The following is a 26,610-nucleotide window of genomic DNA, read 5'->3' as shown; positions in this document are numbered from 1 at the left end:
GTGTTTAACCTAGCCATCTATAAAACATCAAAAACTCCCCTAAAGGAAGAAATACATGACTCAGTTATGCAATAGTGCTGCTGCTTTTTATTTTGTTCAAATTATTTAGTTAATACGTTAATAAGACTACAGCGATGTCATGACTGCTTCCTGTCCTCGCGTCCAGTGCTGAAAATATACACTTTGACTGCTGTTTTGATAGGGTTAGGGTCTTTACTCTTGGCTACATTTGAAAAAGAAACACAACATTGTACTTATTTGAGATAGCCGTGTCAGAGATAATGACGGTTTGGCAACATGAAGTGAGGCTAAGCGTCGGAAACCTACAGAAAGGGGCTGGTCGTCCAGCACAATAAATGTGGTTATTTTCCCGGTTTTCTTCAGCTTTGCTTTGTTACTGTCTGCAGGGAGTTTCTCTCGCTTCTGAATGGTTTCCAGCTATGTTACTGCTGCAACAAAACTTTTCCTCTTGGCATTCGTTGCACATATGAACTCGGCATACTCCATTTCCATGATTAATCTGCAAGTGTTGTGTGGTGTTGAAGTTTCCAGTGTTGCTGCCACCCCTAGAAATACTTGCGTCGCAGATATTACACTCTGCTGTGTCGTGTTATTCCACAAGTATACATGCGAGTCCTCTGTATTTGTTTGTGCGTGTCTTCATTCTGTTGGCTCCACCACACAGGTCCGTTATTATCCGCTCTTAGTCTACTCTGCCCTGTGTACCTGTCTGTGACCCCAGTACGGTGGCCTGTACTCTGTCGTATTAATGCACACACATTAGCATAACACCACAGGCTGTTTTGCCTTTCTCTTCTTTGAGCTTAAAATAACTCCACACAGCTGACATGATCGCGGCGCGCTGCTAACAAGTTGACTTACGTTTAGCTAATGCTAACGTTGTTGTCACGCTACTACTGTTCACGTGATGGCATGCTTTACGGCCTGTATCGGATCGGAAAATACTTTTTCCGATATCCAATCCTGTGAATTTGGCCAATATTGGACCAATACCGATACTGAGTATCGGATTGGTGCCATCCCTAGTTCCTTTTATATTATCTCATGGTAAACTGCAGGCATTTCAAATTGAGGTACATGTGCATGTTTTAACAAATCAGGCAACCTGAACACCTAGAATAAGAAGCACACCAAAAAACAAAACACTGATATTTTTTACATTTAGATTAATTATTAATATTCGGTTATGACATCATACGGTGACATCACAAATGTTCCAGAACGTTCGATCATGACATCATACTGTGACATCAGAAATGTTCTAGAACGTGCGGTCATGACATCATACTGTGACATCACAAATGTTCCAGAACGTTTGATCATGACATCATACTGTGACATCACAAATGTTCTAGAACGTTCAGTCATGACATCATACTGTGACATCACAAATGTTCTAGAATGTTCTATTATGACAAATAAGACGGTTCAATGACTTTATCTAAATCCAATCAATATTCCTAATGCCGTGTCAATGTAAGGTTATAAAAATAAACATAAACATTCATACAATACAATATAGCTTTGGCTCCTACAGTCAACATTCCCCAAAGATATATCAAACACAAAACAAACTTTGATCAGATTATAATGGAGATGTTGCACAGTGCAATCCACTGAACATTTATTGTTGAAATATGTCACTGTTGATCATGAGCTAGATATATAACCTATGGTTTCAAGGGATGTTAAACCTACTGTAGAATCAAAGTAAATGTTAGTGATTCAAATCCTCGTTTAGAGGTAGGGGATCCACCACAGCTTGCCCTGCTGCTCTTCTCTACTTCGACACCAGCCAGAACTGGTGGAGTGTTCTCCATGGATGGTGGTGTCAGGTCCAGCATCGCCTTTTCCATCTTTTTCCTTCTCCTTGTAACCTCTGGATGCAGCCTTCTCCCTCTCCGATAGCTCATCTGACTTCACATATGGAATCTTGCCCTGTTGTTTTCTTCTCTGGTAGCTGAAACAATGGTGTATACTGTGATACTGATTCTGGTGGGCTAAATTACATACAAACTTAAGTTCAAGATATTACAGAAAAGGTCATTCCTAATCCTACTAACATGACAGTTTGAAATACACCAGAGAAAAATATACTGCATGTTACCTACCTATAGTTTTTTTTACCTTCTCTTTTCCTGGCAAGATAGTCGGCTCTTGCTGTGTAGGGTCTGCATTGACCTGCTGTCTGTAGTGAGCGGTCTTCTGTTTGCTTGTTTGTGCCATCTAGAAAATAGGTTAAACTAGTTAAACATGACTAATACATGTGCAATTACCTAAATGGAATGTCATGTTATACCGTTTAAAAAAAAATCTCGTAAGATTGTACAATACTAAAAAAGAAACATTAATTCCTAAATAGGAATGAAAAATTACAGAAATGTTGAAAAATATATGTTAAAGTATACAAAGAGTTATGCTACAAAGAACTTTATGTATATAAATCATGAATAAAATATAACTATACAGAAACTACAAATACAGGACATATATCTATCATCTAAAACACTCAGCAGTGGTCGCCCCACATGATACTCGGTCGCCCAGATGATGTTTTTAAGGTCAGTCAAATATTACAGGCTAACCATTAGAGCACAGAAACCAAACTAGCTAGCTCTTACCACATGTCACTATCAAATTCATCATCAAAATATAGATTTTCAGATCAAACGTATTATTCACAGTTTTGGGGCGGTCGTCCCACAAGACATCCAAAAGTGGCAACTACATTACAGCAGTTAAAAAAGAGATTTATTTGCCAATATGAAAGAGACTTACTAACCTGCTAGTTGTTTCTCTGGGTCCCTCACATGTGACTGGCTGATGCAACATCCTGTCCTTGAGGTGGTTTCAAAATAAAAGTCCCACAATTGTGTTTTCTTGATGGTCGCCCCAGATGATATTTCATAAAATTAACATATGCGGACAACATTCGTTTGTATATTATGATGGAAGTATATGTGCAAATGCTTCATAATTTTGTCAATGAATGCAAAACATGTTTGAAATTATGCCAAATAGGGCAAGGGAAATATTTAAATAGATTTAAAGTGATTTTAAGCCGGTTGTCCAAATAGAAGTCAATGCTGGACGGTCGCCCCACATGGACATTTGACACTTCAGATAGCAGAAAAATGACCAATAACTCAAATGTTTGGAGGAGTTAGAGTGGGTCTGTATATGGGGAAGGTATTAGAGATACATGTAATCTTTTTATGAATTTTAATGTTTTTTTTAAGGTAAGAAATTCAGTGGGACAGAAAAAATAGGCGTCACGTCATTGACCCGTGTGTGTGTGCTCATGTGTACTTGTGAGTGGAGAGTTCAGTGTTGGGTCCCTCAGACCTAAACATAGTTACTCCATGAGACTTGATGTTGTTTGAAAGTTGCTAGGCGTAGGTAATTCATCCTTCAGAAGACCACTGAGTTGTTTTACTCTTGCTAGCACTCTTAATTACAAGCTCAGCATGTTCAACTTCTGCATTCAGTTGGGTGCGCTTGTTATTATCTCTTGTTATATCTCTTCCGTTGGGTTTCATCGCTGTTAGTGTGAGGCGACAGTGTTAACCAATACACCATTGTGCCGCCACCTTGCAGCTTGCAGTAGGGATGCACCAATATGAAAATTTTGGCCAGTACAGATAACCAATGTCAATATGATCTGTATAAATAAAACAAATTGATTGAATTTTCGACATAGTTGAAACAATGGTAGCCCACAGTCCTGTGCTGCGTCGTTGTCACATTCAAGTAATGTTACCCAAACAAACTCCCCAAAATGAAAAATGCACACGACAGCTAAACGGAGAAATAACCATCAGTTGTTCACATCGGCCCAGTTTTGCTCATCGGACCAAAGCAATCAATAAAGAAATCACTATCATTGTCGATATAAATCTGCCCTGTTTTACTCATCAGACCGATGCATGAAAAAATCATTATCATCGGCCAATACTGATATGGTCACCGACATGCATTCCTAGCTTGCAGTAGAGCAGGGGTTCTCAAACTTTTTCATACCGCGACTCCATTTTATTTAGGATATTCTTTGGGGACCCCACACTTAAATCTTTGGCGCCAAAAGCGAGTATACTCGTGTTTCGTCGTCAACACTTGAACGATCTTTTCCCTTTGATCCCCGTTCTAAACACTCGCTTGGAGCTGCCTGGGTCTCCCTGGCACAGCTGCCTACGTTGGAATTGCAATGACAATCAAATCACGCCAGGTGGCAATATCGCCTACTTTTTTGAACTGGGGATATCGGTTGTCTTCCAGTACCGAGTTACCTCCGGCTGCTTCCCCCTCGGAGTGGATCAGGACAGCACATAGCAATCGGTAGGAGATTTGGTCCCTCAGACCTATTATTTCCTGTATGGTAGCCATGCCCAATATTAAAATCCAGATAGATTGATCGCATGATGTCGTCGAGTAGTGATCGATTACTCGCTGTCTTCTCTCCTACAGCAAGTTGTTGACGCACACACACGCTCACACACGCTGCTCGCAGTGCCCTCATTGCCCCTTCCCCTCACAGACCAGTCTTGTCGACATTCTCTCATTCGCTCCGAAGTAGCAAGCGTGCAGCTCCTCATTTTAACATCACTGAAGCATTAAACAAGCATTAAACTATTCACTTTAGTTTAATACACAGGCGTTGTCTAACGTTATCTAGCTGGCTAGCTACTGATGGCTCATAACATCATTGGTGTTCGTTTTTGCAGCTGTTGGCTAGCTAGCTACCGTTCTTCCATTGGCTAATGTTAGCTACCTAGCAACTGTAACTAGCTAATACGGGCTGTGCTGGATGGCTACCTTTTAATTCGCAATGGAGTGGAGCTAACTAACTGTATCGATGTGATTGGCTGAGACTGTATTTTGTACGGCTGGCTGGCTGTTGTGGATTCGGGTAGCCAGCTAGCTGGCTGGCAGTTCATAGTGCAGTAGCTGGCTGTTGTTGGATCGAGTTTTCTCATCAATCGATTACTCACGCCCACCCCTACCCAATATACATGAGTAATGGCGATCGCCATGGGACGACTGGGATTTATTCATTTTGGAGTACCTTCTGACTGTCACTGAGGTAAGGTCTATCTTAGGTAACCTGCTGGCATATATATTTTTTTTATCCACTTTTTCTCCTGTTCTGTTTTTTTTCCGTCAATTTAGTCGTCATGCCAATTCCCCCCTCCCCTTCCTGGTCGTTGCTCGCATGTGCCCCCCACTGGTCGGTCTAGGGAGGGTTGATGGATACTATTGCATGTCCCCTCCGATACATGCAGAGTCAGCCAGCCACTTCTTTTCACCTGCCAGCACGGACTCATTGGTGAGGTGTAACGTGTGGGAGGCTCACACTAACCTCACCCCATCTCCCTTCCTTGCTGTGCAGGTGCCCTGACCGACCTGTAGGAGTCGTTGTTTACAACGACCAGATTACCACCCACTGGCTTCCCTCCCGCTGACTCTGCCAATTGAGCCAGTATGACGGCCGGCCAAGCCGGAGGCAACCCTGACAGCCGGATTCGATACCAGTGTCCCTCGTGTTGGTGACGAGCGCTTAGTCCGCTGCGCCACCCATTCGCCCCTCTGCTGGTATTTTTTTTTAACCTAAAACATGCTTTTGATAACTATCGCAGTTTCGAATTAAAACGACCCCCCCCCCCCCCTTGATGACTTTGTGAAGACTCGTATGTATATGGTATATACCTTTTTTGATTTGGAAGTATTTGGAGTTTCAGGCGAGCAACCCGAATGATTTGGGCATAATGCATATAACGCGTCATATCTCGCGATCTATGAAAAAATACTGGATTTTTTTTGAAAGGGGCGATGTTTAGCATGGAATAGCGCACAAACTACAGTATGTAGAAATTAACTGGTTAGTCAGTGTTGGACTATGAACAATGCCTGTCAAATGAGCCATAATATTGTCTCCATAGCCATAATACAGAACACACGATGCGTCCGCAAACATCGCTAAAATGGTCAATAACGCTGGTGCCATTGAGTAGAGATGGGAAAACAGCGTGGCGGCCAATGAGTTGATGTATTGCGTAATTTCAACGTGGAATTAAGGAATATCAAAATAAAAGCACACGTTGAACTTGATCATGCATATTTATTAGAACATTTAATTATAGCACTATTTTATCAATACACATTTATAAAACGAGGAATATTTAGCCAGAATAATTATGTTGCCAGAACACTTAAATTTTTTTTTGTATAGTTTATTTTTACTTGCCAATGTGTGACCCCACTGTCAACCTACCCGCGACCCCAATTTGGGTCACGACCCGTAGTTTGAGAACCACTGCAGTAGAGTAATACTGCAATGTTAGTGAACGAAAAGGTGCAGTTGTTTTCACAAGAGTGAATTACCTATGCCTAGCAGCTTTGAAGTTTTATGGAGTATATTTCGACTTCAGGTTAACAGTCTGTAGTGTGCTAGAGAAGCGGTTAACCTTCTATAGTGGGGTAGTGCACGGCCCTTCTAAGGTTTCTCTCCATGTTTTTTGTGTTTTTCCTTACCTTCGCTGGGGTATGCCTGGGAGTGTTGCATTTATTTATTTTACATTTATTTTGGATTTCATGTTTTTTTTTCTTTTGATTTATTGTGATGTTTCTTGACTTGTTTAAAGAAGACGTGTCTGGCCCATGGGGACATCGACGTGTGGTGTCGGGCCTTACAAATAAATGTAATTTAATTTTATGTGAAAGGGTTAACATTTTACAGTGTTAGTGAAAGGGTTAACCCTTTGTAGTATGGCAGTGAAGGGGTTAACCTTCTGTAGTGTGGTAGTGAAAGGGTTAAGCGCCGCCAAACGCCCCAAAGTAAACCAGCTTATTGTGAACACAGTATTGAGTCTACTCTATGCAGGGCAGGGATTTAACAGTAGCCACCAGCCAAGTGCTGGTAACTTGTGGTTGTTGCTGGTAGCTTTGTTCACCATCCACTTTTGTCTGTAATCCAGTCATTGTTTTGTGTTTGTAGGTTACTTTCTTTCTATCCGTTTCCCTGATGAAACGGTCAAAGTGACTCTGCGGGTGAATTCTGAGATTCACCAGCCAACCGCTGTGATAACAAATGGGGTTTTCTGCCCTGTGTTTACTTTAGTAATTGATATCGGTGCTGCCTGTGTGTGTTCGTAGCTCCCAGACAGGCTGCTCAAGGAGAGAGACAAGCGGGCAAAGTGGCACGGCATCCCTATCCTGCTGCAGGAGCTCTACGGGAGCAGCCACCCCAACAGTGACCTCTCGCACACTCACAGTGTACTGAAGGTAACCACATGGCGCCACTATCCAAGAATCCCCTGTTGGTCTTTTATGGGAAAGAGCCTGAGCGTTGTTGTAACTTTAACGATGGGCTGCTGTCGTTTGTGCCAGGAATTATCATCCCTACTCTCCATGGAGGCCATGTCTTTCGTCACAGAGGACAGGAAGACCGCTCAGGAATCCACCTTTCCCAACACGTACACCTTTGACCTCTTTGGTGGAGTCGACGTAAGTACCGCATACCAAGGGCGTGATGCTACCCCTGTTACTGAGTTCTGTGAAATGAAGGAATGAAAACATCTCAGTGCCTCAGGGCCATTGGGGCCCATCTAATCTCACTCTGAGGCCAGCTGTGCGTGAGGTTGTTTGTAGAGCTAAATCTATATTTTATATTATTGCTATGTGTCCATTGTCAATTGACAGTATAAATCTTCCCTTCAATATGCCATAAAGAAATAATTTTTTCATCAATACGTTCCCATTTTATAGCGTGACTCGTGAATATGAACTATATACCGCAATGTTCTAGGGCAGTGGTTCTCAAACTGTGGTACGCGTACCACTAGTGGTACTTGGTGGTACTGCTGGTGGTACTTGAAAACATTTCCAAAAAAGCTAAAAAAAAAAAAAAAAATCATTTTTTTTTTTTTTTTTTTGCAGTCAGGCCACTGAACTTAGAAGCAGGCCAGGCCAGTGTTTCTGGTTGCGGCAGCGCGATAGTTAGATAATCTAAGTGGGGAACAACCAGGAGATCACTGTGACAGAGAGTAATGCAGTCTAAACAGTCATAAATCTTTAATTCAACTTCAGCCCTGATCATAACCATTTATTTTTAGATTTCTTGTAATGAAAAAAAAAAATAAATAAAGATAAAAAATGAAATACTCCCACTTTTCTGAAAAGACTTGGTGTTAAATCTGACATTACAAAAAATCCATCAAAATATGTGTTGCTGCTAATCATTGACACATGCCTAGCCTGTAATAATCCACCCCAGAAAAATTTACTTTGCATTTGATATATTGTAAATATTTTACTTTTTTGTGTTTTTTTTAACAATAATTTGTGATGCCATCACACAAACTGGCATTTAAAGGGTAAACATTCAAAAATGTATTGAATATGTGTTTTCTTTTCTTTTTTACAATAATTTGTGATGCCCATCACAAACACTGGCATTTAAAGGGTAACATTTCAAAGATTCCTGCACCAGAATGCAAGAAATTAAGTTTTGTTTTGTAACAAAATAATTGTGTGAGTGTGAGAGAGAATGACGGACAATTGCTTGCTGTGTGAGAGTGAGAGAGAGTGAGAGAGAGTGAGTGAGAGAGTGAATTAAGTACATTTGCTGAAATACAGTTCTTAATTTTCTCACTTGCTATGTGAGAATGTTAGTTATTATGTTCTCAATGCCCCTTGCATTGTATGAGTTGTGTGGAAGCGTTTGCTAGTTCTAGTGCTATCCCTTTGTACATTGTGGCTGTGTCTGACAAAAGTTAACAATAAATAATGGTATTAGGAATACATTTGCCTCCTGCGTGAACTGTGCATAGCTGAATAGACTGTATTTTAATGCCGGTCATATGGTGGTACTTGGAGAGCCAGCTACGTTCTCAGGTGGTACTTGGTGTAAACAGTTTGAGAACCACTGTTCTAGGGTAATTCCTGCAAAGCTAGTTATAGGACGCTAAGCTAGTAATAACGTTAAATCGTTTGGCGTTTCGGCCCTACACAAGCTAGAGTTAAAAATCTAAATGCATATGATGGGGCCACGAAACGGTTAAGAGACTTAAAATAGAAATATAGTATTTGCTCACTTTATTTTCCCTTTCCCTCAAAAGCTGCTGGTGGAGATCCTGATGAGGCCTACGCTCACTATGCAGAAGAAGAAACCCAAAAGTAAGTAGGAAAGAATTGACTTGTCTCCTTGGCAAGAGGAAGTCGGCCCGTGGGGATGTGATGTGATGGAATGCAATAATATATTCTTACAATTGCATACGCATATGTTTCTGTCTTTGGTCCCTGTAGTGAATGATGACCTGGTCAAGGACTGTCTTAGTGTTCTGTACAACTGCTGTATATGTGTAAGTATCCCTCACAGCACTTCTCTGTGTATATGTATATACTGCATATTTACCTTTTTTATTTTTACCACATTTATCCATATTTGTCTGAATATACCTGCATATAACCCCTCTAATTTGTATATTTTGTACCCGGTTTAATTACCTGTACATTGTATTTTACTGCTACATTTGCACTCTGGTTGGATGCCAAACGTCTTTTTGTTGTACTTAGGCCTGTTGCAATAAGCAATAAATCTATTTATCGCGCAATAATGAAAATGAATGCAATGATTTTGACGGGCGCAATTAATTGCTATTTGCGTGTTTGTTTTAATGAGGCGGGAACCAGTACCTCTCCGTGTGGGGAGGCGGGCCGCTGACGTTACTACAGAGTACAGCACGGGAGCTCCTGTGAGCACCATGCGTATGTTGGGCAGTAGCAACGCTACATAGCTTAACTACATTTCTCAGTAGCGTGATGGTAGCGTCGCTCCTTTTGAACCAAGTAGCGTTCTTTGTAGTGTAGCTATTTTTAGACCCAAGTAGTGATGTAGCGTGAACAAACGCTATACGCTACTGCCCGGAGAAACTGGACTGCTAAATAAAGATTAAAGATCTAGCGTTGATGCTATGACGCTTCCTCCTCATCGTTGATTGCCTGTAGTAGCTGCATCTAACGTTAGTAGCTAACGTTAAAACTAACCTAAAGTTAGTTGTTCACCAACAATCTCAACATTTGTTTTATCATTAGCTCAAAAACACAGAACCGGACGACACAAGTTGTCCGCTCATAGGTTCTGCTAGGATAATAACAACAATACTTCCGGTCGGTGGGTTTCAAAATAAAAGAGCAAAGTCTAAAACACCGGAAAAGACGTTTATTTTGTACAGCGTTTTCCTCCACGAGTACTCAAGTACATCATGTGATCAATCGATCTGTTTTTTTTTGCCCATCCCTAGTTTATCCTGTGCTGAAAAGTCTCCATTCCAATAGAGATAGTATATATTTGTGTTTATTTGATTATTGTTGAGCTATATTTTAATCGAGAGTAACTGGTAGTGTAGCTTACTACATTTTCCAAGTAGCTTGCCCATCACATAATCCGCGAGCCACAGTAAACAAACGCGAGCCACAATTAGGGTGACCAGGTGTCCCGCTTTTGGTTGTATACTGCACAGCCATTTTACCTAATGTCCCACGTCCCTCTTTTCGAAGCAAAAAATAAAAACATGGGTCTAAAAGCCCCTTCCTACAGTAAACGTAGCAACCCGCCTCTTGTCCACACACATTGCTCTGCTCGTTTTATCATTGCTCTCACGGAGATAAAACTGGGAACGAGGTTACTCTGCTTCTGACGCTACCTCATATCTGATTGGTTAGGTAGTAATTTAGGATATTTAAAATGTCTTCCAATGTTAAATAAAGGTGTATTGCACTTTGAAACGGTTTCCTTGCATTATTATGCTATTATCATTATATTAGTAAAAAAAAAAAAAAAAAATTGATTGAAAACTTTTGGGAAATACATTTCTCAAAAAAATTATTTCTCTCAAAACCGCAATAATATCACTTATCGCAATAATTTCTGGGACAATTAATCGCCCAGCAAAATGTGTTATCGTGGCAGGCCTAGTTGTACTGTACAAGTGCTGTATGATGATAATACGTTTTAATCAAATTTTTACTTGTGTACGCAACCGCAGTGTATTGGTTAACTCATGACTATTTTCAAATTATGCATGGATTATAAATTGGTAAAATAACTTGAGGATACCACAATTTTTTTTTATGTCTCATTGTTGCTGCTCTGTTGGGGATTAGAACCTCTCGCGCAACCCCAGGTCCTCCTTGTGTGTCCACTGGACGGCTGTCTTGCCCGCACCCACTGTGTAGAAGACCATTTACACACACACACAGACACAGACACACACAGACGCGGAGAGAAAATCCCCTTTTTTCCCCCCAGACACGATTTAATTAACATGCAAATCTCCTTCCTCCCGTTCTCAGACGGAAGGCGTCACAAAGAGCCTGGCGGCGAGGGATGACTTTGTTCTGTTCCTGTTCACCCTCATGACCAACAAGAAGACCTTCCTGCAGACCGCCACTTTAATCGAGGATATTCTAGGAGTCAAAAAGGTAGGCCCCCATACACGCACACACACACACACATACACACCTCTTGCTTCCCACACACATACACACAATATTAGCTCTGCATTGATTTATGGAGAAAGGTTGGCCGCTCAATAAATCAGTGCAGAGGTAATAATATTATTGTGTATGTGGGAATTCACTTATTTCTTTAATTTAAAATGTCTACACTGGTGCTAGAGCATATACTGTATGCACAGGCGGGCCTATGAATTGATCTAATACACTTCTGATGTCCAGGGTTTGATTTATGCCCCACTAATCACTCCCCCCCCCCCCCCCCCCCCCCCCCCCCCCCCCCCACACACACACACACACACAATTATAAATGCCTGAATTTAGGTAATGCGTGACAGTTTCCCGTCGAGGACCTTCTGTAGCAATAGGGGCATGAATTTCACTTCTGGGTCCTGATCACTGTTCCAGGACTAGTTTCAAATCCAGATGCCATTTCAAACGGGCTTTTATTTAAATGCTTCTACTATGGTAGAATCTTAAACAAACGTGCTCGTTCATTGGTGGTCAGTGATCATAACACTGTTGTGATTGTTGTCCTGTTTCTCTAGTAGTGGAAGTACATTGAGTCAAGTGAATGTAGAGGAAACATGTTCTTCTGACCCCCTTACATTCTGTGTTGTTATGAATGTTTACAGCAAGAACAAAAATCATTATCGTTGTCACTGGTGCATGCTGCAAGGGACATTAGTAGCCAAGCTCAAGAAACCTGAAATCGATGACTCTTATTGGGTAGAAAAATTATGGACATTTAGCCAATTATACACACGGATATCTGCTCGTCACATGCCCTGAATACCAAAACTAAACATAAGATAATTTTTCTATTTAACTGATTAGAAGAGCTGCTCAGTGTTCTCTGCAAGCTAATTGGCATAATAATAATAATCTGCTGGCTTTGTTCTGTATTGAGATACACAAGACGTCATTGCCGTCATTGCAAATGAACCCTCGGTGAGAAGGGATTGTAGCCTTGATCGGAGGGCGCTTATCTGGGGGGTTGATGGTGTGAAGATCTTACACTCCACTGGGGTTAAGTCGGAACTAAACAATCCTCTTGTTAGCTGCCGTGTTGTCGTCCAGGTATTTTGGTGATTTCCTCCCTCGAAGCGAGGGTAGCGACGGGTGCATTGGAAATGTAACTGAACACTCCATCCTGCTGTAGTTTTGGGTTATCTTTCCTTATTCACAGTATTTTTATCTCTGTCCGTATTGCGTGAAGTTTGCAGCGATTCATACATTCACATTAGGGGTGTAACGGTCAGGGGCGTAGCTGGGGGGGGGGTAGGTTAGGATGATTCCAAGAGCCCAGCACTGGGGGGGGGGGCCCGGAGAACACTAGAACACAGCTCCTCCAGTCCACGTCAGTTAGCCTGTCCTGGCCCTGCCTGGTTGTGGAGCCTGATTGCCACCGGCACAAAGGACTGCCCCGAAGCGCTTTGTGGTATGTCGGGGGGGGGGATAAGTCTGTGGCTAAACGTGGACTGCATTGCGGTCAGCTCATCATGGGGGGGTGGCAGGGGTTCTCAAGGATAGCATACAGCTTCCTCCTCGTCCTCCCCTCTGCCACCACCTCCAGACTGTCCAGGTCCGCTCCCACCACAGAGCTTGCTTTTTTGACCAGTTTGTTTATTTTGTCTGTGTTGGTGTTGCCCCCCCAGCATACCACACACCACAGCGAAGAAGAGGGCACCAGCAACCACAGACTGGTAGAACATCTGCAGCAGTTTGCTGCAGACATTAAAAGACCTGAGCCCTCTCAGGAAGAACAGTCTGCTCTGTCCCTTCCTGTAGAGGGCCTCGATGTTGTCCATCCAGTCCAGTTAACTATCACTTGACCAGGTGCTGAACTGCTGATCCGAATGTATAGGTAAAAACCATATTATGCATTTTCATCAATAAATAAATGGCCACTTTTTTTCTCGCGCGTTAACGCGCACTCGCATGGATTGGGGGCCCACAAATGCATTCTTTCATGGGGCCCAGAATCTACAGCTACGCCCCTGGTAACGGTACGTGTATTCGTCCCGCGAATTTACGGTACGGCCGCCACGGTGCGGTACGCGCATCCATACGACGAATACGCCCCACAGCGCAAACACACAAGTCCCACATGCAGGCACTCGCGAGGTTCCGTGCGAGAACAACGCGCGGCACACCGAGTCAGACTTCAGTTCAGAGCGGACGAAAGTGCACGGAGAAAGGCACATTTACATTGGAACAGCTGCAGGGTCATTACAATTTTACAGTTTTCTTTCGTTTTCTTGTTCGCCCAATAACGTTAACCAAATGAAACCAATGGAAAGAAACACACACGCGCCAACAAACACAATAAACATTCTCCCCCGCCGGACTCACAGGCACAATCAAATAAAAAAAAGAAACATACTTTTCCGGACAGATCATCTGAGCTCCACTGTTTAAATCCAAATAATCCTCTGCCATTGTTGTAATATGTCATCTGTCTCATCGTGAAGTTAAATTCTCTCTAGAAGTGAAACTGAAACTTAGCAAGGATAAGTTATTAAAGGGGCAGTAGGCAAGTGGATGCCTGAACACAGAATGACACCAGTATCACTGACTACCACGGCAAGCCTATAGAAAATTATTCTATTTAATAATAATGATTATCATAAATATAATGTATAAATTATTATTATTTTTGTTAATTTACAAAAAAATCATATTAATAATTATTCTAAATATTTTTTTTCTGTTGTACCGAACTCGTACCGAACCGTGACCCCAATACCGAGGTACGTACCGAACCGTGGCTTCTGTGTACCGTTACACCCCTAATTCACATTCAAATGTGTCAAACTATGCACACGAATATACAGGCAATAAGATTATGTAGACCTATGTGATGATATGGCCTAGGAAGAAGCTTTTAGAAAGCACCATAACCACCAGATCATCTCAGATGATCAGACCACTGCTACCATAAACTATTATTAATATGGCTCATAAAGATTGATAGCTATTGAATTATTCCCTGCAGGTGTGACCACTGTTGTATGTGGTTTACAGTAGACTTTCATTATGATAACATTTCTGCGTACGCCTCCACCTTCATGCCAAATGTCAGCCTACTAGAGCTGTCCCCGAAGCCCGTTTTTGGGATTCGAACTTCGCCAGGGTTTTTCGAATGGACGTTCCAACCATCGTTTTTAGTCATGCAAAAAATTTGCTCCTGAATAATTTAACTGTACTGTCAAATGTCATGCAATTCAGAAATGGGTTGAAATGGAGATAATTGGCAATGTTGAGTGCTTTGAAATGTTCTCTATATGTCTCCTTATTTGCAAAACTTAATATGACTTGTAAATGTGTTAATTATTGTTAGATTGTCTGACAGAATTATTTTCATTGCTGTGTGAAAAAACTACAGTTGCGTCTGAGCACCAAAATCCATTCCCAGACAACGGGCCCAGTACTTTGTTGGAGGTGTGAAAATATGCCGAGAAACATTCATATCTTTGGAACCGTTTGTGTTAAATTGTATCTTCTCTCGGTTACAATTCAAATTTTATTTCTCCGTCGCACAAAAGCTGGCCGGCAGTCACATTGAATAATGTACTCCAGTACACACTCCGAAAGTCTGTAAACTTAGAGAGAAGGCTCTATAGCAGCCCCATTGGGTCGGTGTACAAAAAAATAAACGAGGTTCGAACCCATGAATTAAGATTCGAGTGCCAACGTAACAAACGAAGGTCTGAACGTTTGGGCTCAGCTCTACAGCCTACTAGGGCAAAATCTGTGTACCAATCGTCCAACCAACCAACAGTGCGAGTTTTATCTGCAGATGGAAAATCATCTTTAATATAAATTGGAATAACGGTCTGTTTTCCTCCAGTGTTTACATTTAAACAAGTCTTTCAAACAAAATAGGTCTACATTTTAAAAGCTGTTGTCTCTGGTGTGTTGGTCAACCAACCAGAGAATGAAAACACGTCTCCATTCCCAGTTCGTATTCTTGGTAGTGGGGGGCTACCCCTTCGCTGTACATGATGATCACTGGGCCTCTCAACCTCCCGCCTCCTCCCCCAGGAGATGATCCAGCTGGAGGGGATCCCCAACCTGTCGGGCCTTGTCCAGAGCTTCGACCAGCAGCAGCTGGCCAACTTCTGTCGCATCCTGTCCGTCACCATCTCGGAGCCCGACGTGGGGAACGACGACAAACACACCCTGCTGGCCAAGAACGCCCAGCAGCAGCGCAACGCCAGCCCCTCGCGGGCGGAGGTCAACCAAGGTGGGTTTGAACTCCTGGTAAATGGGCTGCGTTTATATTAGGGGTCAGTGTTTCCCCTACCATTGCCTTGGCGGGGCGGCCCCTGCCCCTCGTGAAAAAATTATAATACAAAAATATATATATAAAAAAAAGATTTTAAAATATTTATTTTATTTTTATTAACTCATTGACTGCCAGCTATTAGCCTTATCCTGTAGTAGCTACTGCCACCGCTGTAAACGATGGGAGTCGCTCACCTTGTTTGCAGGGCTATAACTATATATATATTATAGCTATGGATGCAATACTATGGCCCATTTGACATCGAGTATCTATCGTTCAAGATGTGAAAAAGGAATCATTTTCCCATCCACACATTCCCGTTTTATACCGTGGTGAATATAAGTATGGTTTTAGAGGGGTTTAGGGTAATTCCTGGGAGGCTAGTAATAGCCTGCGACATATAATATACTTAATCCATTGGCATTTTGTCCCTATACACGCTACAATAAAAAATTCAAATGCATATGATCGGTATATTATGTTCCATCATGAATGCATGAAAGGGGGGGGGGGTTGTTTCTGAATAATTGATTGTCAATAACGGCATTCGTTAGTACAACAGCATACGCTGATCAGGGCGATGGCTATGAAAACAAGGCACAATCGAGCTGAAATTGACGTTAAATTGCTCTTACCTGTGGCCGGTGAGATTCCAAAAAGAATATTCCAATTATTTGATTGCCATCTGGTAGATCGTATGTCCATTTGGGCCACGACATATCCCACCACAGCATAATGAATCGGGGGTCCCGAAAACTATTCAATGCGATCGGGTGAATCGCTCGGTCCAGGCTACTAGAAAAGTCCGCCCGGAGGAATTTCATCGACACAGAGATACAGAGTCTCAAAGGGAATGCAACATCGGCTGCATACCACCAGGCGGCGGAATTGGACTTTTGCGATCTCAGACTCATTCCCTATGGTTACACAGCCTTCCTGGATGGATTATAAAAGAATAAAAGAAATAACGATCAAATAACGAGTATACTCGTTGTTGGCGGCCAATAACGAGTATACTCGTCGTTGGCGGGGAATGAGTTCAAGTTTGCTTTAATCACAGTAATGTTGGCGAGCTAGCTAAATTATACATAAATCGGTTTTCATATAAATCGATCTTCACTAAGACTTTAAAACGGTGGCGTGGCACGGTCTACGGAGTAAGGCTGTCCCCGAAGCCTGTTTTTGGGATTCGAACTTTGTCAGGGTTTTTCGAACGAACGTTCGAACCTTCGTTTTTAATTAAAAAAAATATATAATTCAAAATAAAGTAATTTTTTTTTATATATAAATATCCTCAATCTAAATCCTCAATTTGAATAAAGTGATTAATCTGATTAAATTAGTCTTTCTTTTTTTATTAAATCAACTTTCTTTAATGAATATATCTCAGCAGTTTTTTTTTAATACTATAATATTAGTGTAGCCTACTCTTTATCTGCAACTGTGAAGAAAAACCAAATTGGTTTAAACGGAATCAATAGACACAAAAAAAATATATTAAACGTTCTTATTTTTAGTATTTTTTTTAAAGGTAAACATCTCCATAGGCTTTTAACGGTGGCAGAGAGTGGTATAAGATGGGCACAATGCCCGGCGCCCAATGTGTTAAAGTTAGAAACATAATTTCGTATTGTTTTTTTTTGTTAACACTTTAGTTGCCAAAGGACGAGTTTAGGCGTCCTTCCCCGCCATGCTCAAGTTGCCGAAGACGCCGTAACTCGTCTTTGATATCAATATTTCAAAAATCTGTGATCGGAATCATATTTCCTTTCCGGGGCCCTGAGACACAAGTGTGATCTCCTCTCAATCCTCTAGCGGTTCAAGACCGCCATCTGGTGGCCGATCGGCAGATCGAAAAAACTGATGTTACCTTTAACCCGGCAGGACTCACTCCATATGTGGTCCGGGCACTCGCTAATATTAGAGAGACTCAGTCTTCACACAGTGAACATCGATCGCTGCAAATAACTCGAAAAAACAACATGATTTGGACGTATATATTATTATATAACCTGGAAATGGACCGGGTATTTCAACATCCCATAATGGAAAACTGTCTACCCCACGCTGATCGCCCAACGGCCCGCGGAGACTGGGGTGAGTTTTAGCGTGTAATATTACCTTGTTCGACACTAACTGCTATGATGAACATTTGACCCACATTAGATGAATGGTAAAACATTGTCCACGGAATTATAAACGATCCCCCGCCCATCCCGTCAATATCGGATGATACGTAGAAACTTCTAGAAGTACGTCCAATTGAAATTTTTGATCTCGCACAGATTCCTACCAAACTGTATTTCATCATCAATATAATGTATTTGGGGCTATAAATCACGTTCTGGAGAAAGCTGCAGAAAGAGATGAAAACATACTTATACTTTAGATCATATTTTAGTATGAATATGTGAATGAAAAAGTTTAACGTTGCTACACCATGAACAATACATATAGGACCTTGAATGGGCCCTAATAATGGCAATCTAGCAATAGAATTTAAAAAATCAAAGTGTTAAATCCAAAGGAAAAAATATAAAATCAGAGAAATCCGAAAACAGGAAAATTTAAAAAACTGGAAAATTCATATCCGAAAACAGGAAAAGATAAAAGCGTATTTCAAAATCTGCTCCGCTCTGATAAACTGACTATTTGGTCAGAGCGTCCAGTGTGCACTCTGAGCCCTCAGAATTTCTGAACAACTGACACTGGTTGTAAATAGTTATGAGTGTTGTATGTGCCTCCCTGTATTGTAAATAGTTCATGTGTGTTGTCACTACTGTATGTATAATTGTAAATAAGTAAATTTATGTGTTGTAAATAAATATTGTTAATATTTATTTACCTAATTAGTAATTTATGTGCAATCGTTTCATTTCAGCTCAGTGTAGAGAAATGCATCGATACTAACAACCGCCTTACTGTGCGATGACAACACTGTTGACACCATGTATCCGTGACACGCTCGCCCCGCGACACTAGTAGTTTTGGGGGGCCTACCACCCCCCCTGAAAAGAATTCTAGGGGAAACACCCTATCCGTACCGAACCGTTTCAGTACTGGACCTTCAGTTCAGTACGGCTGTGTACCGAACGAATACAACGGTACGTTAACGACTAACGAACTCACGTGCAGAACTTTGTTTTGCGTGCCGAATTTAATTCAAAACTCCCAAGTTCACCCCTTCCCAAAATATAATTTGCGCAAAGGGCTGGGTGTTCATTGAAATGAACAAGTCGATTATTAATTTCAATATAGAATATTCGTTGACAGCCCTACAAGTACAATTAGTTCCTGAGTGGAACATGGAAAGCCAAATGTGGTCAAGTAGTATATACACGAATTATAATAGAAATAACAATACAGTGGGATGGAATATTTACCAGGGCTGTGCAATTGAGCAGTAATGTGCAAAAAGTATCAACAGTGAAGTATGAAAGCGCTTTACAATTTTGTTACTCACATTCACCCGTTCACTCACACATTCAAACACAGACGGTGGAGGCCACCATGCAAGGTGCCAACCTGCTCATCGGGAGCACTTAGGGGGTTAAGTGTCTTGCTCAAGGACACTTCGACATGCTTCCCTGGGGGGAGCGGGAATCGATTACCAGGCGACCATTACAGGAACCTTCCAATTTACCAGACGACTGCTCTACCTCCTGAGCCACTCTCACTGTCGAACTCATGATCCACACGTGGTACATAAGAAGGCTAGACTGTCACACGCTGCATTCAGGTGGCAGTAATTCGCTCTTTAACTGGTATATTTATCAAATGACGGGACTGTATAGAGATGAGATGATTTTGTGTTTGGCTGCTTGTTTTTTTTTATAATTTCTTTTTTTCTTTATATGAAATATAAAACAAAACATGACAACACGCAATACTATAATAATAATAATAATAATAATAATAATAATGAACATGACTTCACAGGACAATAATAATACTAACCATAACAATAATGACGATAGAATAACAAAAAGAATAAATGCAAACGCAAAAATCGAAATAAAAAATTCTATTACCACAGACACCACAAATTTCCTCCCCCACCGCCAGACCCACAGCTCGTTTGGATGCTTGTTTAAACCAAAAAGGCCAGAACCAATGAGATCCAAGGCCAGCAAATTCAACTCTGTTGCTCAGTGTTGTTTTTTTCTTGATCCGTGTGGTTTGGATTAGGGATGGGGATTGATTTTCGAATAGTCATGAAATATATATATATTTTTATCAATTTAGTTTATGCAAATGTATTTGTCTCAATTTTTATTTTTTGGCTCCTACAATAAATGGTGCATTTATATATCTCTTTTATCCAAAGCGCTTTACAATTTGTTCCTCACCTTCACACACCGACGGCGGAGGCTACCATGCAAGGTGCCAACCTGCTCATCGGGAGCAGTTAGGGGGTTAAGTGTCTTGCTCAAGGACACTTCGACGCTCTGCCCGGGACTTACCGGAACTTTCCGATCACCAGGCGACCGCTCTATACCTCCTGAGACACTGTCACTGTCGAACTCATGATCCACACGTGGTGGCCAAGAAGGATAAACGGTCACACGCTGCTTCAGGCGGCAGTAATTCGATCTGTAACTGGTATATTTATCAAATTACCGAACTGTATAGAGATGGTATTAAATACCATCTCTATACAGTTCGGTAATTTGATAAATATACCAGTTACAGATCGAATTACTGCCGCCTGAAGCAGCGTGTGACCGTTGAATGAAACCCCTAACCCTGGCAGTGTTAGTGCCATGCTCTACCCGTTGAGCTACAGTGAATGAAACCCCTAACCGTGGCAGTCTTAGTGCCATGATCTCCGTTGAGCTACAGTGAATGAAACCCCTAACCCTGGCACCCATAGAGCTATACAGGGTCACTATAATTATAATAGGATTGGCTGCTTGACTAAAAGTCCCAACTTTTTCAAGTCTCTGTGAAGCCTGTCTAAATGCAGAAACAGCTGTGTACAAAGTTCAAGATTAAAGAGGTTTATTTGTCACATACATACCAGGGCATACCGTGAAATGCGGGTGGCCATGCCCGCATCGATTGTGCAATAATAAAATACATAAACAGGTAATAAGAAGGCATAAGATGTGCATGATAAAAATAGACATGCTAATACAGTTTCAACTCTGTCATTATGCTATACTACAATAATCTAAACTATACAAGAACCACATCGGTTCTTTCCTTTAAAGTGACCTTTCCATTTAGTTTAAAGTGACATTTTTTTTTAATTCATTGCATACATACCAGGGCATACAGTGAAATGCAATAATACAAGTAATAAGAATAAGACATATCAGGTATATTTGATTTGATTTGATTTTATTAGGGATCCCCATTAGCTGGTGCGATAGCAACCAGCTAGTCTTCCTGGGGTCCACACACAAAAAAACACAAAAACAATCACTATTGCAAAAAACTAAATTATTAAAAGTCAGTACACACAATGCATAATGAACCTACTGTAACAATTAATATAGCAAAAATTACATTAGTGTAAAACAAAAACAAAAAATTACTTTACAGTGTTAAAAACAATTTAAAAACAATTTAAGATTCTTTTTAAAAGTGAATCTACTGTAAATGCAGCAGAGGTTCCGAGGCAGGCCATTCCACAGAGTTAATGCTCTAAAAATAAAGGATCTCCCCAGAGCGCTGGTTCTAGGACCTGGCAATTCAAGCTGCCCACTACTGGAACCTCTAGTGTAATGCTCGTGCACAGTATTACTAAAAACAATCTGATTATGTATAAAAACAGGAGTCTTACTGCTCATGACCAACTTGAACAGCACAAGTATATTAAAAGACAATCTATTTTCAACGTTAAGCCAAGAGAGGCGGGCATGCATACGGCTCACATTAGACCTTAGTGAGCAGCCCAGTACCAAACGTGCTGCCCTGTTCTGGACCACCTGGAGCTTCCTGAGGTCACCACTGGCAGCAGATGACCACATCGCAGAGCAATAGTCAAGATGACATAAAACTAAACTTTGCACTATCTGACATAAAAGGGGACGGGCAACAAAAGAAGCACATTTCCTGGAAATACCAATTGCTCTTCCCATTTTTAAAACAATATAATTAATATGCTGAGACCAAGTGCAATCCAGCATCACTCCAAGGAGTTTAGTACTTTCAACTTGTTGAACTGCTGAATTACACAAGTTTAAATGAAGCTTTTATATGTACAAGAGTTTTACAAAAGCTTTTACTCTACAAGAACCACTCCTGTTCTTGTTTAATTTTTTTAAAGTGACCTTACATTGTGAGCGTGTGCAGCATGAGTGTGTGTGTGTGTTCATGTTAAAGTGACTGCTAGTACAGTGTGTGTGTGTGTGTGTGTGCTCTACATCCATGTGTCTTCTCCATGGTATCTAACATCGTACAGTCTTCTTGTTCTGAGGTGCTCTAGACGTTGGGAGTGGGCATGTAATGTCTTTTGCGTCATCAGAACAGTATTGTCTTATCTCCTTATAAAGATATTCCTGTCGGTCGTTGTCTAGACCAGGTGGGGGGAGGACAGGAAAACCAGAGATGGTTGGGTAGCGTTTTGGGTCTTTCAACAGCTGAAACGTGAATGGCTCTGTATCGTCACAGTGTAATTTTGCCGTCACCATGCCAGGACTGTTGGCATCGAAGCTGAAGTGCTGGTATTTCTTTATTTGTGGGAATCTTTTGAAGAAGCCTCCCAGATGTCGCATTCTCTGTCAACAAGGGCCAGATGTTTTAACTGCACCTGGATGAAAGCATGAATGAATGAAAACGTTATTTAACAGATTGCAGAATGGGTACAACACAGTACGGCTCAATACACACACACACACGGCTAATGAGGTGGCAGTGCTCAGTTATCCTCAGGTTATCCTAATGTCATGTGTGTTGAAGCTAGGGCTGGGCGATATGGCCATGCCGCAGTATTTGCCTGCGTCCACCTCTTGTTTGATGTGGTCATTCAAATAGAGAAGGCATGTGTCAGTGGAGTGGGATGTTCTGAAGCCAGATTGGAATTCGTAGATTAGATAGTAGTAGTGTAGTAGTGAAAGTAGACTGTACACACCTGGAGTTTCTCCACCTGCAACTTCTCTGGCCTTCCCGCGGCTTGCTGTAATTGGTGATTGTTGGAGTAGCATTGAGAACACAGATCTGTCCTGGGTTGTGTGATCATTATCTGCGGAAGGAGTGCTTTCCACAACCGAAGGAAGGATCTCTGACCAACAACACGAAATCTCCCGCGGTGTGAGGCCATCTGTCGCGCATCGCTGATCCTAAACAAAAATGTTAACAATAGGGAAGAGAATTAACGAATGAAATACACACATTGTACACACTGTATCTGTATGTCATGTATGTCATATATTATGTTATGATGAATTGAAAATGGGGGACCCTGATGTAAACAAGATGAAAGTCTTTCTCTGGTCTGCATCCCCTTAACAATTGTATGTATTGAGCTGTACTGTACTGTACCCATTCTGCAATCTGTTAATAAACTTTTCAATCAATCAATCAATCACTCTTGTTTACATTCAGGTGTAGTTTTTAAGAATCCCTATCCTAGCGATGTGCATTACAAAATGGCCGCACAAAAACTACACTACCCAGAATATCCAAAATGGACGCCCTCGCCGGGTAGAATAGGATTTGACGACTATCTCTAGACTTTAACACCTATTTAAACCGATTTATTGCTATTGCTAAACATACATATACGTCCAATACAATACATCTACGTCCAATACAATATACAAGCATAAAGACACTTACCCATAAATGAAACAAAACGTTGGACGACAGACAACAACGTCGTGAAATCTGTATGTTGTCCTCGAAGCCACACGGACAGCGTTTACTCTTTGTACTTTTCGTCTTCTCTGAAACATTTTGGCATGTTCCAATAATGGACAACAGACACATGTCCCTTTCTCTTGGTGTCAACGACGCGGTGTCCAATCGGTTTTGGTAAATTAGCTCAACAAGACAGGGCAGATCGTTCTGAATTTTCCTTTCGGCGCGCCTGGCACTTGCAGTCGAAAGCGTGTATCTTTCGGAGTTCCTCTTCAAGTTGTTGTCACCGAAGTAGTCCGTGATGTGGTCACTCATTAACGCCGAGGAGTCTATACTCATTCCATCTCTTCCTCTATTAAGAGCAACTGATAATCTTTGTGCGGCCATGTCGATGTTATCTAAGCAGCAAACAAGTGTTGTGGGCTACAGAGGTGCTGTGAATTATAAACACCAGACAGTGTGGGGGCGTACCTCACATAACAGCAGCCTTTCACATGCAAAAATAGGGCAGCCGGAGGGAACAGCCCCCAGAGCTTCGTGAGAGACGATCATAGTATGTCTCAAGGAGCCATTTTTAAACACAATTTAAACACAATTAGAGTTATTATATATGTTCGCTGTTATACTAAATATGTTCTTCAACCCTCGAACTGTAAGTATATATAAAAAAAAAAAAAAAACGGAAATGAAAAAAAAAAAAAAAAAAAAAATACTTTCCATTCTCGTCAGGAACCTGGATCGCCGAGTTGTAGGCTCGCACGCTGGGCGGAGTCACATTTGTGTGTGGATGCTTGTTTAGGGCGAAAGGAACCAATGAGATCCAAGGCCAGCAAATTCAACTCTGTTGCATTGTTTTATTTTATTAAAAAAAAATTGTTTGGATTAGGGATGGGCATTGATTTTCGAATATTCTAATAATCCTTCAATTATATATTTGTATGCAAATATTGTTTTGTCTCAAGAATATTGAGAGCGCACCTTATTAATTGTTACACCGCTGAACAGCATGCTGGGTACAGCTCGCTAGCTAGCCAGGTAGCATAACGGTCTCTTAACAGCTGGGAGAACAGAGAAGAAAGGGACTGGAAATGTTATATTGTAGCAACTTTTTTGTACGTTTGCCATGTTGTTTCACTAAGTTCACACACTTCAAGCATCAGTAATCTAACGTTCAGAATTAATGCTGTTGTTCCCGGGAATATGCTAGCTTGGTGAGCTAGCGTTAGCTGTAAGTATTGACAGCAGCCAGCTAGCCCACGCGTTGGATTATCTCACGTTCCCTATTAAGTAAAAACAAAAGTATAATGTTAACGTGGAAACTCACAGTTACATCAACAATGTAACTTTCAGAATTAATGCTCTTGTCCCTGGAAATAATGTTAGCCTGACTCGCACATATCTAGCTATTTGCAATGACTGCAGCCAGCTAGCTCGCTTGTTTAATTAGGTCATGTTCGCTATTAACACTTTCAGTGCCCATGACGTCATATGACGTTTTATCAGCCCAATGCCTGAATGCCCATGACGTGTATTAGCGTTTTATTTTTTTTATTAGCGATCTGATTTCATATTTCATCAACCGAGTCTCCCGTTGGTACAGCAGCTCCTCCAGCAGCTCAGAATGGAAAAAAGCGCCCCCTATCGTCTATCCCTGAGTAACTGCACGTCAGTCGCTTAGACTGACCTGGGATCAGTCGATATGTAGAGGCGGAGCCAGCTGGCTCCTTGAGCTGGCAAGCTGTCTGCTCAACATGGAAGTCATCGCGGGACGGGAATCAGCCTGGAATATATATTCACAGTAGCCAATACTCAATCAATAAGCGTGATCGATTTTTGGAATGGCGATCAGGAATTGGAATGATCTTTTTGGAGAACATCCAATCTGAGGTAAGGAATCTATTTGACCAGTCTTGGGATAATCAGAGTTTTATTCGCTGAGATCTCAGCGGTTGCCCTATGTGTGATGTGTCTCTGTGTGCGCGATCGCTCATGAGGAAATCAGAGAATCGATTTTCAGCTTGCGGCCCCAGCGTGCATACGTACACATATACTATCGATAATCTAGCGTTTATTTGAAAACGATTCATAAATAGGCCGAAAAATGACAACATTTTGTGTATTCTAGAATATTCCAGTAAACGTCTTTTATCATGGAATATTTATATTTTCCTTAAACGAGGGCTTTTCAAAATGCTATAAAACGAAAATGAACCGATAAAAAAACAATCCGCTTCGACAATGTTGACTGGAAAACGAGTCATTGATAAGCGACGGCAGATTAGACATAGATTAGGCGTTATTAACGCTAACATTGAAGTGGGTGGTGGCCATTCAACCGGTAAATCAAGGTTAAGCTTGGGCTCTGAAAGTGTTAAGTAAAAACAAAATCATGTTTCTTTTCTCTTGTATTATTTTTAGCATTTATTGTATTTCTGCATCATACACTCTACATCACTGTAAATGAGGGTTTACCCTCAACGATCTATCGAGATTAAATAAATATTTAATGAATGAATGAATGGCGGTAAACTCGCCCGGCCGAACACATAAGTATGATCGATGACCAGAGTGATAAACCAATGATCCCGTCTTCCCCCAGTGACTCTGTTGACCATCCCCGGGTTCATCGTGCGTCTGTGCAAGCTGGCCACCAGGAAGGTGTCCGAGGCCACGGGAGCGTCTAACTTCCTGCAGGAGCTGGAGGACTGGTACACATGGCTGGACAACGCCCTGGTGCTGGACGCCCTCATGCAGATGGCCACAGAGGAGGCCGAGCAGAGCAGCACAGGTGAGTCACAAGGTTCCTACACATGGAGATAATTTCCCAGGTCCTGGAAATGTTATGTAAATTGATAACCTATGCCAAGAAAGTTGTTAATGTCGTAAATTTGTGTAAAACAATTCCAGTCTCTTAACGCCTTCACAACTGGCAGATCTAGGTATCCTTTTGAAAGAATAATTACCCAAATTACACATATTTT

At 41.4% G+C, this 26,610-nt stretch overlaps 1 protein-coding gene and 1 long non-coding RNA gene across 3 annotated transcripts in view; one reads left to right on the top strand and one right to left on the bottom strand.

Annotated features, from left to right (window-relative positions):
• Positions 1-26,610, top strand: part of trpc4apa (transient receptor potential cation channel, subfamily C, member 4 associated protein a) — a 68,762-nt gene that overhangs the window by 13,395 nt on the left and 28,757 nt on the right. For both annotated transcript variants that reach the window (XR_014619786.1, XM_084316471.1), the window contains exons 2-8: positions 7,171-7,299; positions 7,405-7,521; positions 9,135-9,192; positions 9,322-9,377; positions 11,371-11,499; positions 15,580-15,781; positions 26,229-26,417. Coding sequence is in view for 1 of the 2 variants with exons in the window: in XM_084316471.1 (XP_084172597.1) it covers positions 7,171-7,299; positions 7,405-7,521; positions 9,135-9,192; positions 9,322-9,377; positions 11,371-11,499; positions 15,580-15,781; positions 26,229-26,417 (880 nt within the window). In the remaining variant the exon portion in view is untranslated. The remainder of the gene's footprint in view (positions 1-7,170; positions 7,300-7,404; positions 7,522-9,134; positions 9,193-9,321; positions 9,378-11,370; positions 11,500-15,579; positions 15,782-26,228; positions 26,418-26,610) is intronic.
• Positions 21,172-24,075, bottom strand: LOC311230263. Its single transcript, XR_014619787.1, has 3 exons — positions 23,609-24,075; positions 22,902-23,109; positions 21,172-22,580 (listed from the first exon to the last, which is right to left on the bottom strand). It is a non-coding gene; the product is annotated as an uncharacterized lncRNA (long non-coding RNA).

This window comes from Notolepis coatsorum (assembly GCF_963971535.1).
Source record: "Notolepis coatsorum genome assembly, chromosome: 6".
NCBI lineage: Eukaryota > Metazoa > Chordata > Actinopteri > Aulopiformes > Paralepididae > Notolepis > Notolepis coatsorum.
The sequence above is the reverse complement of the archived record's forward strand: the minus strand, read 5'-3'. Positions and strand labels throughout refer to the sequence as shown.